The 15,433-nt window shown below is 42.8% G+C and overlaps 1 protein-coding gene across 6 annotated transcripts in view; it reads right to left on the reverse strand.

Annotated features, from left to right (window-relative positions):
- The window catches only part of sox6 (SRY-box transcription factor 6), a 128,274-nt gene that overhangs the window by 86,266 nt on the left and 26,575 nt on the right, over window positions 1-15,433 (reverse strand). For 4 of the 6 annotated variants that reach the window (XM_084007773.1, XM_084007776.1, XM_084007774.1 and 1 more), the window contains exon 3: window positions 14,844-14,895. The exons of the other annotated variants lie outside the window; for them this stretch is intronic. In XM_084007773.1, coding sequence (XP_083863899.1) covers window positions 14,844-14,878 — 35 coding nt within the window. In that variant the 5' untranslated portion in view covers window positions 14,879-14,895. The remainder of the gene's footprint in view (window positions 1-14,843; window positions 14,896-15,433) is intronic. 6 annotated transcript variants of the gene reach the window in all.

Genomic DNA, 15,433 nt, shown 5'->3' on the forward strand with positions numbered 1-15,433 from the left:
AAGCCCCATACAATACCACCTCATATTATTGAAGGGGAAAAGGGGAAGCGTGGCAGTAATTCTCTGGAAATATCTGAGGGCAACCGTGTGCTATTTCATTTCACATATTTGGCGCGGGGAATCACACGGCTCCGAGATCTAACGGGGTTGGCGCTCAGTCGATCGGCACAGACACAACAAAGACACTTGACGAGGAGCTAAATAAGGAGAGTTCAGCCGAATGTGGGTATTACTGGTGCGTGTAGAATCCCCGTCTTCTCAGAGAAACACACCGCTAACGGCCGCGGCGTCCTCGCTTGCAAAACAGCCCTGTTTGTACAACTGCAGTGTATTCTGGTGTTGTTGAAATAACTTTACCCACATTAATAATTGAATCCCTTCCTCAAGAAAATATGCTTTAACAGGCTAAACAGTGAAAATATGATATGGTGAAGAAGCAGCTCGTAAATCGTTGACAAGCTGCCCTATCTCAAGCTTGATTACATCATAAAAAAACATAAAAAATAAATAAATAATCAATAAGTCCTCTTACTTTCTGAAAGACAAAGCCCCGCTGCTTTGACGACTCGAGGCAGAGACGGGGCAGGGTTAGAAACTGGCATATATATATATATATCTATAGCTGTCAATATTGCGTCAATATATTTGAAGGATTAGGACTTAAGTTCTCCAGCCGCGGGGCTCATATGGCCTGGAATGCTTGGAGTCATGAATTGTTCCCCGCGATAATGTTTCATCATCAAGCAAAACAACCTCTGCGTAATTGGCGTGTATTGGAGGAGCGTTGTGCGCGGCTCGTCTTGTGACTGAGGAGGCCATGTGTCCTCAGCTATCCCATTTCCCCTTTCATCGTAAAAGGGTTTGACTGACTTTCACCCACAGTATTGGCTCTGTCACACTGTTGACCTTTTATAGACAATGGTGATAAGTAACTCCACACCACCCCCCCCCCCCCACACACACACACACACACACCTCCCCCCCTCCCACCCGCATGCCCACTTGTGCGTCTCACTGCTGATGTCTTGCACCTTTAAGTTTTGATCTCGAGTCCCAACGGGGGGAAGAATATGACACCTTCTTCCTTCACGTTGCCAGCAGACAAAAGGAGGGGAAATCAAATCAATTATTGAACACAAAATTATATTTATAAAAAAAATGGGGGTAGGAGAGCAGGCGGGAACAGATAAAGGGGATTCTCCTTCCACTAGTGCAGTGCCCGTTAGGAATCTGCGGGTTACTTGGCCCCAGGGAAACTATAAAAGAAGGAACGGCCATTACTGCAGAGTGACAGCAGTCAAATGTTGCATTGGTGCCAGTTATTAGGGTGGGCATGGCGAGTCCTACTATAATCCATCATATCTGTGTTGTTTTACGTTTGACTGAAAAACGCCTACACGAAATAAAGTAAAAAACATAATTTGATGATGTTTTTTATGTTTTCTTTGGATCTGCGTATAGCTCAAGCCAGTGTTGGGTCCAAGAAATCTACATCATGATGACAAAATATTATCCCTCACCAGATCAATTTATGTGTGACTGATGATAACTGGCTGGACTCAATGATTTGGCCTGTCAGAGATCAAAAGCTACAGTAGTTTCCTTGCTTGTAGCATCGTGAGAGCCCCTCACCAGTGTAGTTTATTGTCCAGCAGCAAAAGTGAACTGCAGTCAATCAGCCGTGGCCTGACTGCAAGAGATCTTTTAATAAAGCCAATGAACAAAGGTGCTTTTCTGTGCTGTTTGTACGATATGAAATATGGGCACCAAAAAACTATGCACTTATTGTTTGAAAATAATTTAAAATGTGAGATTAATCAATTCCCAAATAAAAGTAGTAGCCTTGAAAATAAGTGGTAGTAGCTAAAGAAAATAGTTCAGAAGCTTCAAGCCTGTATGTGTGTGTGTGTGTGTGTGTGCTCACGCATGTGTGTGACAGAGAGTCGGGGCGAGAGAAAATCATCTGTGTGTTTCCCTTCAGGGGTTCCTCCTGTTCTAACAGGTGTCGTGGTAGGGTTCCTCTGGGTTCTTCACCTGCCGTAATGAGATATTACTACCTGACAGCTCCCAGCTGGAGAAGCATTGACACGGAATCCACCGTTTAGCACAATTAAATTATCACCCTCCATTGTGATTGTGCCATGCTGTGCGGCAGCCAGGTTTCTGGATATATAATCAACTCGTAACACGGGCTGTATACTGCTCACAGTTAGCCTCTTTTTCCACACACACACACACACACACACACACACACAGAGAGAGGGGGGTCTATTATTCCTGCAGACTAATATACAGGTAAAGCAGAAAAAGTGATCACAAGAACTACTTTTTTTTTTTTTTGTAAATCACTTAAGAGTGGAAAAGGGCTCTGCCAACAAAGTAATTACAGATAATGATATTAAAATATAGTAAATGGTTGGGAAAATACAAATTTCCCAACGAGGTAACCTACTGTACAGCGGCTGGAGATCCGTCTAAATTAATTTGTTTAAATTGTTCTTCCATTATTGTTGACCTTCTCTCGCAAAAAAAGTCAACTCAATTACGGCAGCACTTCATCCTCAATTCACACTCCCTCCCGGTGCCTTCTCTATTAGGAACTACCGCAGCTAAAACCCACACTGAAATGATAGCCACACTGAGCAAATTAAGCAAGCCACCTGAAGTGCGCACTTTGCATATTGAGCAGAGCATTGATAATTACTTTGCAGGGTAGATTATTTGCAATAATACGCTGCTCGAGGAACTTCCATGTATCTCACTTTAAACACTTGTGCAGCTGCCATGGCAGCATGGTTGGTGTCCTTGCCCCCCACGCAAGGCAGAGACGGATGCAGGTGTGAGAGTGCTTAAGTGTCCCTGTCTGTCTACTCGGGAAGGGTCGATGAGCACTCAAACACACTGAATCCCTCGTTGCCTCCTCCTCCTCTACCTCCTCCTCTTTCTTCTTCGGGTCCCCTGTGCCTTTGGCCCTTTTCCTGATCCCAGGACACAAGCTCAGAGCTGGATGGCATAACAGCCTCTCCCCAGGACATACACAAGTCCACTCATGCGTACGCTCTCATGAAGGATGGCCGTCCAAAAAATAATTCACTGCTGGCCTTTTTTTTTTTACCCTGGACTTGCATCAGAAATGATCAGCTAGACGAGGAGCATGTCGGATGTTGTGAGACAAACACTCACACCAGAAGACACCAACAGTAGCAGGGCAACAACATGCAGCAGACAAACTGTCCCCCTTCCTGAGAGGAGAAAAAAAGGCCGAGACAAGAAAAGCTTCTTGTTGTTTCACCTCTCTTTTAATGTCTTGTTTTCTGTGGGCCTGCCGGGGGACGGAGTTCCCAAACAGCCTTCTATTGCCGTCGCTGCCGCACTTATGCAAACCTCACAGCGAGTCGAGCCATCAACCAACACAACCCTATTTGCTGAGCAACAGTGGAGCTTTGTGGCTTGCCTCATAGTTGACAGTAAGTTATGAGCCCTTTGTGAGCAGGAGAAGGAAAACAGAGATCGGAATTTGGCAGGAACATAATAATACAGAATTCTCCTGTTCATGGAACCTGAAATTTTCATGGAAACAATCGAGCATTGTTGAAGCAAAGAAAAGCAACGGTGACAGATGAAATATAGAGTGGGCCCCCTTTTTTGTTAAACAGTAAACAAAGCGCTATTCAGGCATTGGTCCATTCTGTCATTTATAAAGATAACTTCTTCTGTGCGCTGGAGAGTTTGCAGCAAATGGCTGCACTTCAACAAATCGAGTGTAACATCTCTCACAGTTGCCAGAGAAGTGAGTTGAGGAGCCGGCTGGGGGGTGCCAAACAAGTGAAGGGACGCATCACAAGTTACCAAAGAGATGCACAATAAGTCTATAGGGAGCATAGAAATCTCAAAAGGGAGGGTAAGTTTTAAAAAAAAGAAAGAAAGCAAGGCCTTTCAGTGGAAAAAAAGAAGACTTTTGGCCAAAAATCTCAAGGACAATTGCTAATTATGAAGGAGAAATATAGCAGGGAGCAGTAAAAGCATGGGCACTAGGGGCCGTGAATGCTTTATGGAAGTAGGGGGGTACTGTACTGTACGTGCGGGAACAGGCCTTTGGTCTTGCCACCATGAGGTCATCATTGGCATCGGTATTTAGTGCCCAGCAGAGTTGGGGTTGGTACAACTGCTGTTGGTTTAGACATCTGGAATGTTGACACACAGAGTCCCACTTTCTCCATCACTATCCTTGTTCCTTTCTTCTTTTTTCCCCTCTGATGCAGAAAGCTTCACAAGTCCTGGTCACCAAATTGGAAAACTTAAAATGTCTACCGAAAAGAAAAGCGATTTTGTTCCCTTTCTTGCTCATAAACAGATTTCTGTAGCAGGGAGAACATGAGGGAATTGTTGTAATTAAGCTGCTCTATTCTTATTCTAGGGGCCGTGAGGACAACAGCTCATTAGCTATAGTCAGACCCACCTCTAATTCTTTAGGGTTTTCTCTTTTCTGCTATTTTTTTCCCCCCTCTGTCTGAAAAAAACTAAATGGCATTCATTGAGCACTCTCACACGAGGGGAGGCACACAAATGTGTGTCCCCCTTGTGACAACTGGACTTCTTTTCTCTCTTTGTCTTTGGGCCCTTGTGTGTGTTTTTTAAGGACTGTGAGAAGAAGGGCTGGGATAGAACCAGGGAGGGAAGAGAGCAGACACGTTTCATGTGACACGTCAATTGGAAAATCAAACAGGGGTAGTTCATTTGCTCCCCCCAGATGAGGCCATGTAGCAGAGCCATGATGAATAGGGGTCAGGCGAGCCACACCTCAAAGATTTATGATTAAGGCTTATTATGTTGGGAAACTGACATTGATTGCTGATTTAAACCACTGAAACCAATTAATTTGCCAGTGCTGAATAGAAAGCATGGTCAACAGTGTGTGTCATTCTGACAGGTCGGACAGGAAGAAGCCGAGCAAAAGTGAGGGTCTAAATGAATGGCTGGCACCCAGCCCTGTTTGGAGGTGGTTAAAAGTTAGCATGAGTGATTGACGGCTGATACAAAAAGAGAGAGAGAAAAAAAAAAATGAGGAATCTGAAGAGCAAAACCAGAAACCCCAGCCACTGATCTGAGTAATTGCCCCAAAATTTGGTTCACAGAAGACATGTACAAGCTGCTGTTTTAGCAATGTGAAGATGGTTTCATTCATGGGCACGGCCCTGAGAAAACCCGAGTAAATGAATGTGAAACATGGCCCTAATAAAATCAGAGAGCTGACAGACATGGTCGAACAGAAAAAAATGTGCTGTATTTCCACTCCAGGGAAGCGGGGCACTGTAGTGGATTAGACGCCGACTAAAACTCAAAATGCCTTCGCGGCCCGCGCTGCTAACCGTGACCCTTATACTGCGCTTCCTTGTCCTAGTGATGCATCAAATAGAAAGCAGGAGCCACAAGTGATATACATACCACAATCTATTACCAGAGAGACGTTTCCGTTGTGTTCATGGCGAATGCCACATTACGCTCGGTCGCATGTTATTTTTCTCTGTGGTTGTCAGGATTGGCGGGGGGTGGGGGGGGTTGTGTTTACTTCTCGGCGTTAGTTTCTCCTTTATTCCGCTCGCTGGCTCGCTCAGAGGACACAATGCATCATGACAGTGCTTCAAAATGAAATCATTAACTAAATTGCTTTCTTAAAAAGCCACAAGTGTGCGGCAGGATTTGTGTGTGTATGTGTGTGTGTGTGTGTTTGGCTGCGGGCCACGGGCCTCTGGTTCCCAGGCAGCCTCTGCCCCGGCTCTGTTGTGGTTCCCTGCCACCACACTCATTATGCTCAGCCTCAGCACAGCACGGCGGAGGGCTGCGGCTCGCCTCGCCTCACTCACTGGGCTAGTAGGAAATAATCTGGTAATCTCAAACTACTCCTCCATTTCTACTGGGGCCCCATTCACACAAAGAGGCCCTTTGTCCTGAAACATTTATGACCACCCTTTGAATCTCAATCAGGGAATCAATCAAAAACACATTAAACAAATATGGTTTTATATTTGATGTTGAAAGCTTAAAAGGGAATATTTTGTCTGCAGAGCTGACCTATGATTTTATATTGCCGTCGTATCAAACAACGATTCCCCGCTGTGCATTTTCAAAATCCTGACAAATTTAAATCGTGGGGGAAAATATCCATATCAAATATCTGACTCACGTTTTCTATTATGTTACATTTTATTAAGAGGAATTTACACACCTACACAAATGAATGAACACAGAAAAAAACAACTTGCTGGAAACTTCATCAATCTGCCTGGACATAGATTTCAATAAACAAAGCAAACAGAATGGAAGGCAAATAGAGAGTGAAGGCCAGACAAATATTTGATAAGAAGATAGGGAGTGTAGCTGAGCTGTATGACAGGGTCACCCACTCTCTCTCTCTCTCACTCACACACACACACACACACACACACACACACCTAACCCTCAACCCTGACTGAGCTGAAGGTAGCAGATGTGTCTTTCACAGCCTGTGCAGTGTGTAACCAATCTGCAAACAATAGCTGTCCTTTAGTTTTGTTTTTATTATACAGACCACAGACCAGGCGCGGACCATAAATGTTGTGTTTTCTGTCAGTGTGTCGGTCCATTAGTTAGCCAGTATAATGCTATTTGAGCTCCTATGTACAGTAAGCCCCTTAACTAAGTTTTAGTCACCTTTTTGAACTCCTGTTAAGCTAACAGTTGGTGTAAAACAGTTCAATCAGAAATAATATACACGTGACACAGTGCCATGTGCTGAAAACCCTCTCCGAGTCTTAATTACAGACAGCCATGACAGTGAAACAGATGCAGCAGCAGCCATGTGGCGATACCTGCCATTGGGACCAGGATGTGGGTCAGCAAACAATTGTCATAGCCTCTGTTTTAATACAGTTTGAATGTCCAGAAAATTGAAATAGAAAACTACAAAAATAAAATAAAGCGAGGAAAATGTATGCAAATAAATTGACAATTACTAAGAATGTGGAAAATATTTTTGCTCTCGACTCCAGGCTTCCAAGAAGTGGTGTCAGTGTGTAAACTGGTCTTATCAGATGCAAAAAGATGTGAAATGTTTTGGTGTGTCCATCGTCAGTAGAACCTATAGGACAGGTCATTCTACAGACTGAGAACTGGCAGACAGCCAACCAATCAGGAGGTAGGCAGTAAGAGGCATGAAGTACATGAATTAATCAACTAGTTGAGTGTGGTCAAAAAGGGAGTGTCTTAATGAATGTCATGCACATCCGTATGCCACTCTGCATTAACAGATGTAAATTCATATCTGTACGATCACTTATAAATAAAGGACGATGGAATGAATGCATATGCAAAATATATGAAATGCATGCTATATCATAGAATACTGAATTATTTAAAAGTGGCACATGAGAAAACCAATGCAGACAGAGTGAAAACATACGTAAAAAAGTGACTCATCACTCACATCTATGTTTCTTCTCTTGCTGCTCATTAATATTGTCAGTGTTTTGAAATTTGCATTGTCTCTTGTGTGTTTTAGGTGGCCACCCGATTCCCCCTTAAAATGACTTACACTGTGTAAAGGTGTCACTACCCCACAAACCATAAAAAAACCCATCAACCTCTCTTCAAAAATCAAACAGGTCCCAATCAAATTAATCTACATTTGATATGCTTATTTTATGTCTGTCTGAGATTGTGCTGTGCAGAGTTTGTGCAGTCTATAAACCAGCTCTCTGGTGTCAGCAGGGGCAGGCAGGCGTCTAGCATCAGCCTGGCATATCAGCTATAAATGGCAGCTACATCACTACAGCTGAGGCTAAAAATACACGACTCGGTTTCCTCTATTTCCCTGTATTCTCAATTGTGTGTGAAACTTAAGTCGAGAAACTGTAACAGCTTTATGTGGGGTGGGGGGGAATGAAAATCCCTGAATCCCCATCATTTTTAACAGCAAAATGCAAAATGCAAAAAAGAAATTCATAGCATGAGCCAAGTAAAAAAAAAAAAAAAGCTCTCTAAAAGCTATCAAAAGTTTAAAATTTTCCCACAACCCCCTCCTGTGGGTGTGCCTGCAAAGTGCTTCACTCCCCCTCCTTTCAAAAGCTCGAAGGGATTGCATCATGGGACGGGGTGTAAAACGATGGTAGCAACATACTGTAACATGGAGGAAATACCTCATGTTGGTGGATGCATAAACACCTTGTGCACTGGTTGGCTCATACTGGTCTGTGCTTTACTGGTTGTAATGGTGGAGCGTGCTGAGCCAAGGCATTACACTGGCATGGGTACTATTTAGGAGGACACACACACACACACACACACACACACAGATTATAGTGTGGCTTTAATTGAGTCTCAGCTTTTGTGGTGTCTGTTATCTCTGACTAATAGCACACATTGGCCCCCTCTCATTATCAGAGTGGGTCTTTATCAGAGACCCTTGTTTGATACAGTTAGAGTTGATGCATTATGAACCACACCAAGAGTCAGCAGTGATCTGCATATTCAATAACTTCCGTAATTATATGCGCAATTCATCAGATGGGATGTGATTGCAGGGGAAGTGGAATAGAGTGGAATAGAGAGGAGCGGAGAGGTCTGATTCCTGGAGGACTAAAGTCTAATCACAAAACTAACATGATAATTGAAATCTAAATTGAAAGGCTTTGCTCTCAGGGAGAGTATGTCAGACGTGGAGTGTTGAGGCGCAAGTGAGAGTGAAAGAGAGGGAGAGGCAGAATTAGATTTAAACTGTGCGTGCACCGTGTAGCCGCTAACAATGCACGCAGGAAAAAAAATGAGGGGTGCTTCACGAATCACGCCACTATTATAACAAGCTCCTAAAAAACATGTCTCTGTAATCCAGTTAGGAAGTGAAACTTGCTGCAAGTGAAGGAGCTTTGAACAGCAGGCTGTGTGGAACATTTACACACACAAAAATCATTCAATCTGAACAGATTTTTAATTATATCAGTGTTTTTTTTATGCACACATCCAAATCCTCACTGCTTGTTTCTAAAATAAAAAATATAATAATAATAATAATAAATTAATTAAAGGACAACTTCAAATTAATCTGTGTTGAAAGTGGGTCATAAATGTACTCGAAATGTAACGTAATTTTTTAATTTGGTGCCTTCTTGACTGGGAAAAGGCAGACAGTGACTTTTTGGCGCATTTGGATGGAAGACAACAACTCCCATAATGCACAGCTCCGCAGGCCACACCCACTGATCCGCCCCCCCTCCCCAGTCCCCCACCGGTTTGCACTCACACATCGGCGTCTCAAAGTCATCAACAAGAGAACAACACTGAGAACATGACTGAAACGTTACAGACAAGTCGCGTCTGCACAGATTTCTAGGAAACCGGGCCGGCGGCGAGTGGATTTGGGACAGAGCGCGGAGCAGCATTTTATTATAAAAGGACCAGTCCAGTTGAAAACATGAGGAACTAGTGTTGTAGTATTTCCCCCTCTAACCAAAGCAGCCTTCAATGACGCAAAATATCGATAAATGCTTCATCGGAGGCTCTTTTTCAGAATAGATATACAGCTATCTCCCATCTCTGGGGAAAATGAGGAAAAGATGCATGACCATTCAAAAATACTACCAGGTTTCTAACGATACAAAGCTTAATGCAAATGAGTGAAGTATTCCTTTAAAGAAATATATATATATTACTTTCCTTAATCAATTTATTATTATTATATGTTTTTTCCTCCACACTCATTCATAGCCATTCATCGTGTCTCATGGTCGTCCTATAATAGCTCAATATTCCACGCTGTCACGTTTCCAAGAGGTGACTGAAATAATTGTAATTGTGTACATGTTCTGCCCCGCGTTGAGCAGAATGGTCCTCCGCTATCATGAGAGTGTCTAATCACTTAAGGACATTGCACTGAAGCAAAGCTGTCCTCCATTTCACCTCAGAGGCTGTGCTGTCTTCACATTCGCTTCTGGTGTTTTCGTCATTGTGAACGTGACCTAAAGGAAGAACTGCAGGAAAGAGAAAAGTCCTCTGTCCTGCTCTCCTCCCCCCTCTCTCTCTCTCTCTCTCCTCCCGACCACAGGATTCATATTCATCCCTCAATAACGTTTAATTAGTAATGCCAAATTCATTAACCTGTACTGCTGTTACGCTGGCCTCAGCCATAAATTAGCTTAATGTGAGCAGACATATTGCAGCTGTAATAAGGGACATAAAACTCAAAGAGAAACACACACTGCTCCTCTATAGTCATGGATCATTATAACTCAGCTGCGTTTTAGAGCAGGAGTGTTTCTTTTCAGAGCAGCAGCTCTTTAGCTTTAAATATTATCCCATCAAACACTTTTGTTTTCGTAACGCTTAAGAAAGTTATTTTTTAATGCTGGTTTGAAATTTAAAAAAAGAACATTGCATTACTCGTGATAACCAGGAGTTTCATCACCTCAAGATTTTTTTTAATTTTAACTTGAATCCTAATAATATCGAGTGTTCAATGATGCTAAAAAATATTTTTACTGCTGTTGCAGTGGTTAGTGCAAGTCATGAGAGCATTGGTTAATACGTAATAATAAGTAAATGTTGTTTCATGGAAGAGTTCATGTTGTTTCCAACCCAGCTGAGACCAGAAACCATCGCAGACCCGTACCAGTACACAGCGATGCGTCTTGTTTGTGTTTATTTAATCAGCTGAGGGAATGTGTACATGTAGACATATTACCAGCAGCCTTTTCTGTCAATCTTATTTTCTTTTTAAAATCTTCCAAATGGATAAACCTGAGGTTTTGGGCCCTGGGCAGAAACAACCTGCTATTGTAAAAAACCTGGGCCAACCTTGACTGTCCTAGGATTACACGTTGACCTTTCTGCTCCTCTATCCCCCAGTGATCTCGCCTAACAACTCGCACCAAAGAGCCTATTAGGCCTGGATTCCACTTTGTTGTTAAAAAGGGTCTCGTCCTTTCAGAACACTCACTTCCTCGCTTTCTGTTTTTTCAAGCATAGGTGGTGGAGAAACACAAGTTCATTGTTCCCCTCGCAGATGGAAGTTGGAGTTACCAGGGTAACCGCTCTAATCCTCCTTTTTTTTTACCACTTTTTTCATATTAACAGCCTATCGAGTGCTACCTTTTAAGTCACAGGCAAGAGAGCGCGCTCACTTTTAATTAGCCACGATTCTGTTTGCCAGGACACTGCGCGGTGAGCTAATCAAAACTCGCGAAATAATGACGTACCGCAAGCGGCTACTTCTTTCTCCTGTGGCCGCCTCCAAGAATAACAATAATGAGGCCATTATCGGGGATTACACTTTTTAAAACGCTGCCCCGCCATAAAAACAGAGCATGTTATTGTCCTGCTGTTTTCCATACAATCAACAACCCATTGTTGATGACTTGAGAACTAAGGGCGCTAAGAATGGGTGCCATCATGATTGGTCTGTGCTGCCATGAAGATCCCACACAAAGTGTCCACTGAGGAAGGACCTCGATAGACTACTGATTTGCTTGTAGGGGCTCTGGATGAAGACAACTGTCTGGCTTTGTAAAAAAGAAAATGTCCTTTCTGCTTTTTTTTTTTTTTGTGTGTGTCTGTCTTGCCGCTCAAATAGCCCCCAAGCCGCATTAGAGAAGAACCATTCATACGGTGAAAGGCTGGGAGTCACACAGACTCATCTGAAGGGGGCCACGGCGTCGCTGCAGAGAATGGCCATTTATATAACCTTCCGCCGTTGCTGAACAAAAATATGACTGATGTCTAGCAGAAGATAATAAAAGGTGTGCTAGCCACAAGGAGACAACGTGGCATCCACAAAAGTATAAATATAAAGTATAAAAACGCATTAACATTTGACCAGCGCTTATTTAAAAAAGTTGTCGTGTGTGTCAACTGAGCTTTATCCAACATGTCAAGATGACTCAATTAGATAATTGCATTTCTATGCTCCAAAACTAACTGCATTAGAAATGCAGCCCATGCCATTTGGAAATTAGAATATCCCAAAGAGAGGAGATTATGATAAATAGAGGCTGGAAGTGAAATATTTGTGTCAAAATGGTCCACGTCTAAACTTACTGGGTGAGAGCTCAGCGGGTTTGTACAAACACGGTGCTGCACCTATTAGCTGTGCTCCATTGTAAAGGGGAGAGAGAGAGAGACAGAGCTCGAGGGCAGGAGGAATGCTAAGTGGGCCCCTTAGCCTAGTCAACCTTCAGTGGGTTTCATTTATCTTCATCTTGTTAGACTAAATTAATTAACAATCTCAATGTTACACACTTTCTCCTTTCATTACATCAAATAATGGCAGAAATGTAGGGGAAGGTCCTGCCCACTGGGAGCAGAGAGACTGAAGACATCTCTCTCTCTCTCTCTCTGTGCACACATCTCTGTCTCTCTCTCCCTCCCTCTCTGCTCACATCTCTGTATTATCTCTCTCTCTTCCTTCCCCTTTCTCTCTCATTTTCTCAGTCTCTTTGAATACACAAACAAAAACCTGTTAAATGTCTCCCAAAAACAGATTAAAAATTGATCTAAAATGAAAACACATCTTCGTTCCAACAAAGAAAAACAAGTGACACTTTCAGTAACACAAGCGGTTGTCTGTTAAAGACACTACACATTGTATACTGTAGTTCAGAGAACTTTTGTGTTGGTTTCAGAATTAATGGGAATTTTAAACAGACCGTTATGAGACATAAAATATCACACTTTTACCCACTCATTAAGAGTTTTATGTATTTTTTGCCGTTGCCATGCATCAGCACTTTTCAAACTCACTGCATGTATGACTCAAAACCAAACGCGTGACTCATTAAGATAACGAAAGGTCCATCCGGGCTGCTGCCGAGATATTATATAAAAGTATAGAAGAAGTCAGTAACATCTGCACATTTGGAGCTGAAATGCACGAGCATGTTCAGAAAGCCCCCTTTGACCTAATTCAGTTGCTCGGGAAAAGATACTGGGATTCTTCACTGGAGGAATGTCTTAACTGCCACATCCATCCACCCCTGTTTCTATCCTTTTCTCCCCTTTCACCCCTCCCCCCTCCCCACAGCCCACTACAGGACACAAGTCTTATCCAAGCAAAAGGGCTAACCCTGAAGCACAGTCTGCCTTTAATCTTGACCCGATTGTTGAGGCCTCCAATCTGCAGCCAGTGTGCCTGATATATTTCTACTGGCGCTTCTCTCTTAATTAAAATGGACATTGACAGAAGGATGTGGATTAGCAGCGCAATAATGTTTGCTACTTAGAATAATCGCAGTGTTTCCTCGCAACAAAAGGAAATTGTTGAGAAAGAGCAGAGGTCAAAAGGTCACGTTTCTTTTTTTCCCCTTTTGTTAGATGTGAGATTGGATGCACAGATATTCCCGGTGAGTTTGGGATATGCTTCTGTCAGACCTCTTCCAGTGCAACATACAGTAAACTTTAGAGCAGTTAGTTATCCATTTAACTGGTTTCGACAGGTGCAGCTTTCAGCATAGGCAACATACTGTATGCCTTCATCACTTCTGTCAAACAATAGCAGATATACCACACCAACTAAATTGATGCCAAGCATGAAGGAGATACTGTACATTTATGCTTTACATATTTTATTTGTTTACTGCATCAAAGAGTAACTATATCAGGTATTAATGAATGCATACAAAATAAATGTAATATATATGCATTTTTTATATTTCTTTTAAAGAAGCCGTTTCCGTTTACAGTCATAGATGCATATAAGGAAAAAGTCCCTGTGAGGGATTTATATAGTTAAATTCTGCAGGATTAATTGCACAATTGGTTGCAGTTGAAATTTTGTCAGAACTCTGAGCTCAACATGCTTTTTTTCCCCCCGAAGTTTATAAATGTGGGCCTCAATATGACTTTTATTATGATTTTAAATGATTGAATTCTAAAAGATAATAAATAACATTAATTTCAATGCAGGAGAGATTTTCCTATTGAATTCCTCAAGGACATTTGACTAGCAAGAGTAATGGTATCAAATTGTCCTTTCTTTTTAAAATGCCTCCAACAGTTCTGAGAGGGGGAAAATGCTGTTAATTTAATCAAATAAGTGACCTTTTGAAAAAGAAATCAAAGAGGATTCATTAGCTTTAGTAAAGTTTGGCTGACAGCAGCTTTGAAAGGCAGATGCTGCTGCTGTGGCTTCTAATGAGCCAACCCTAATTAGGGAGCAACACTGGAGCCTAGAGAAGGTGGTTGACTAGGAAAGGAGCCAATGGTAAATACACTCTCTTATTTACTTCCTCTGTGTGTAATGACAGCACAAATTTTTAATTAGAATCACAGGAAGGGTAAAGACGAAAAATGTAAATCTTTATGGTGGGTTGCATACAAACACGGAACACACCAGGAAACAACAGCACATCACGAGACAGATATGCCAGCGAGCGCCTCACATCCCTGATTAGGGTGGTGGGAGGCAGAAGGGGAGAGGGGTCAGACCAAAGCATGCAGGGGAAAGACACAGAAAGTCCAATGTGCGGGCCCTTTAAGGCGTGAAAGGGAGAGGACGGGAAAAACAAGGGGGGACAGCACATGGACATGTGTCCCTTAACTTGTTGATGTGTGCTTTCAGTCTGACTGGGGGTTATCGGGGGGGAACACGGCAGTCAACCACATACATGAACACAACAGGAACACACAGCCTGGGTAAATATGTCAGAAACCATGTTTGACATTGGTCAAATAAACGGACACACACACACACCCCCACACACACACACAGTGCAAAGTCTAAAGCTAACAATGTGTCAGAAAGCACAGCCCCCCCCGTTAGCCCGTTACCACCCCGTGCCCGACCTTTGATCCTAAATGGCAACAATGGAAATGAAACTAACCTCAGTAAAAAGCTGCTACGAAGAAAGCCCTCCATGTCAGCGTGTTGGGGTTCTGGCAGGAGAAATCACAGAGAACCATTTTTTTTCACGATGAAATGAGTGATAATCAAGAAGAAGGAGGAAAGGGAGAAAAGGGGGGGGAAAGAAAAAGAAAGAAAGAAAAACACAGAGCATACATCTCCCTCCTGTAATAAGGCCTGTCTTTAATTTAAGCAGAAATATGGCTAAGAACCCATCCTCTCTTTTTATGAACTGACATCATTAATTATACTCTTTCCATCGAGGGAGTGGATTTGCATACAACATCGGTTTGCACCGAGAGACTGATGATATGTTTGCATCAAATAAACTCTGCCTACTGATCTCTATACAGTCTTTTTCCACGGCTGTGTGCAGATATATACGTGGACATCCAGCGCTGTTAACCGCAGATCCCAGAGCAGCCCCGGTCTGTTCGGAGTAGCTAACGGTGGTCCAGCTGCAGCCCATGTGTGGCGGAGGGTGCTGTGGCTTCTGGGAGCCCGGCCGCAAGGGACCCAAGCTGGGACTTACAGCGTCAATGAGGCAAAAGGATGTGGTCATGATGTCAC

Source organism: Eutrigla gurnardus (genome assembly GCF_963514095.1).
Source record: "Eutrigla gurnardus genome assembly, chromosome: 1".
Lineage (NCBI taxonomy): Eukaryota > Metazoa > Chordata > Actinopteri > Perciformes > Triglidae > Eutrigla > Eutrigla gurnardus.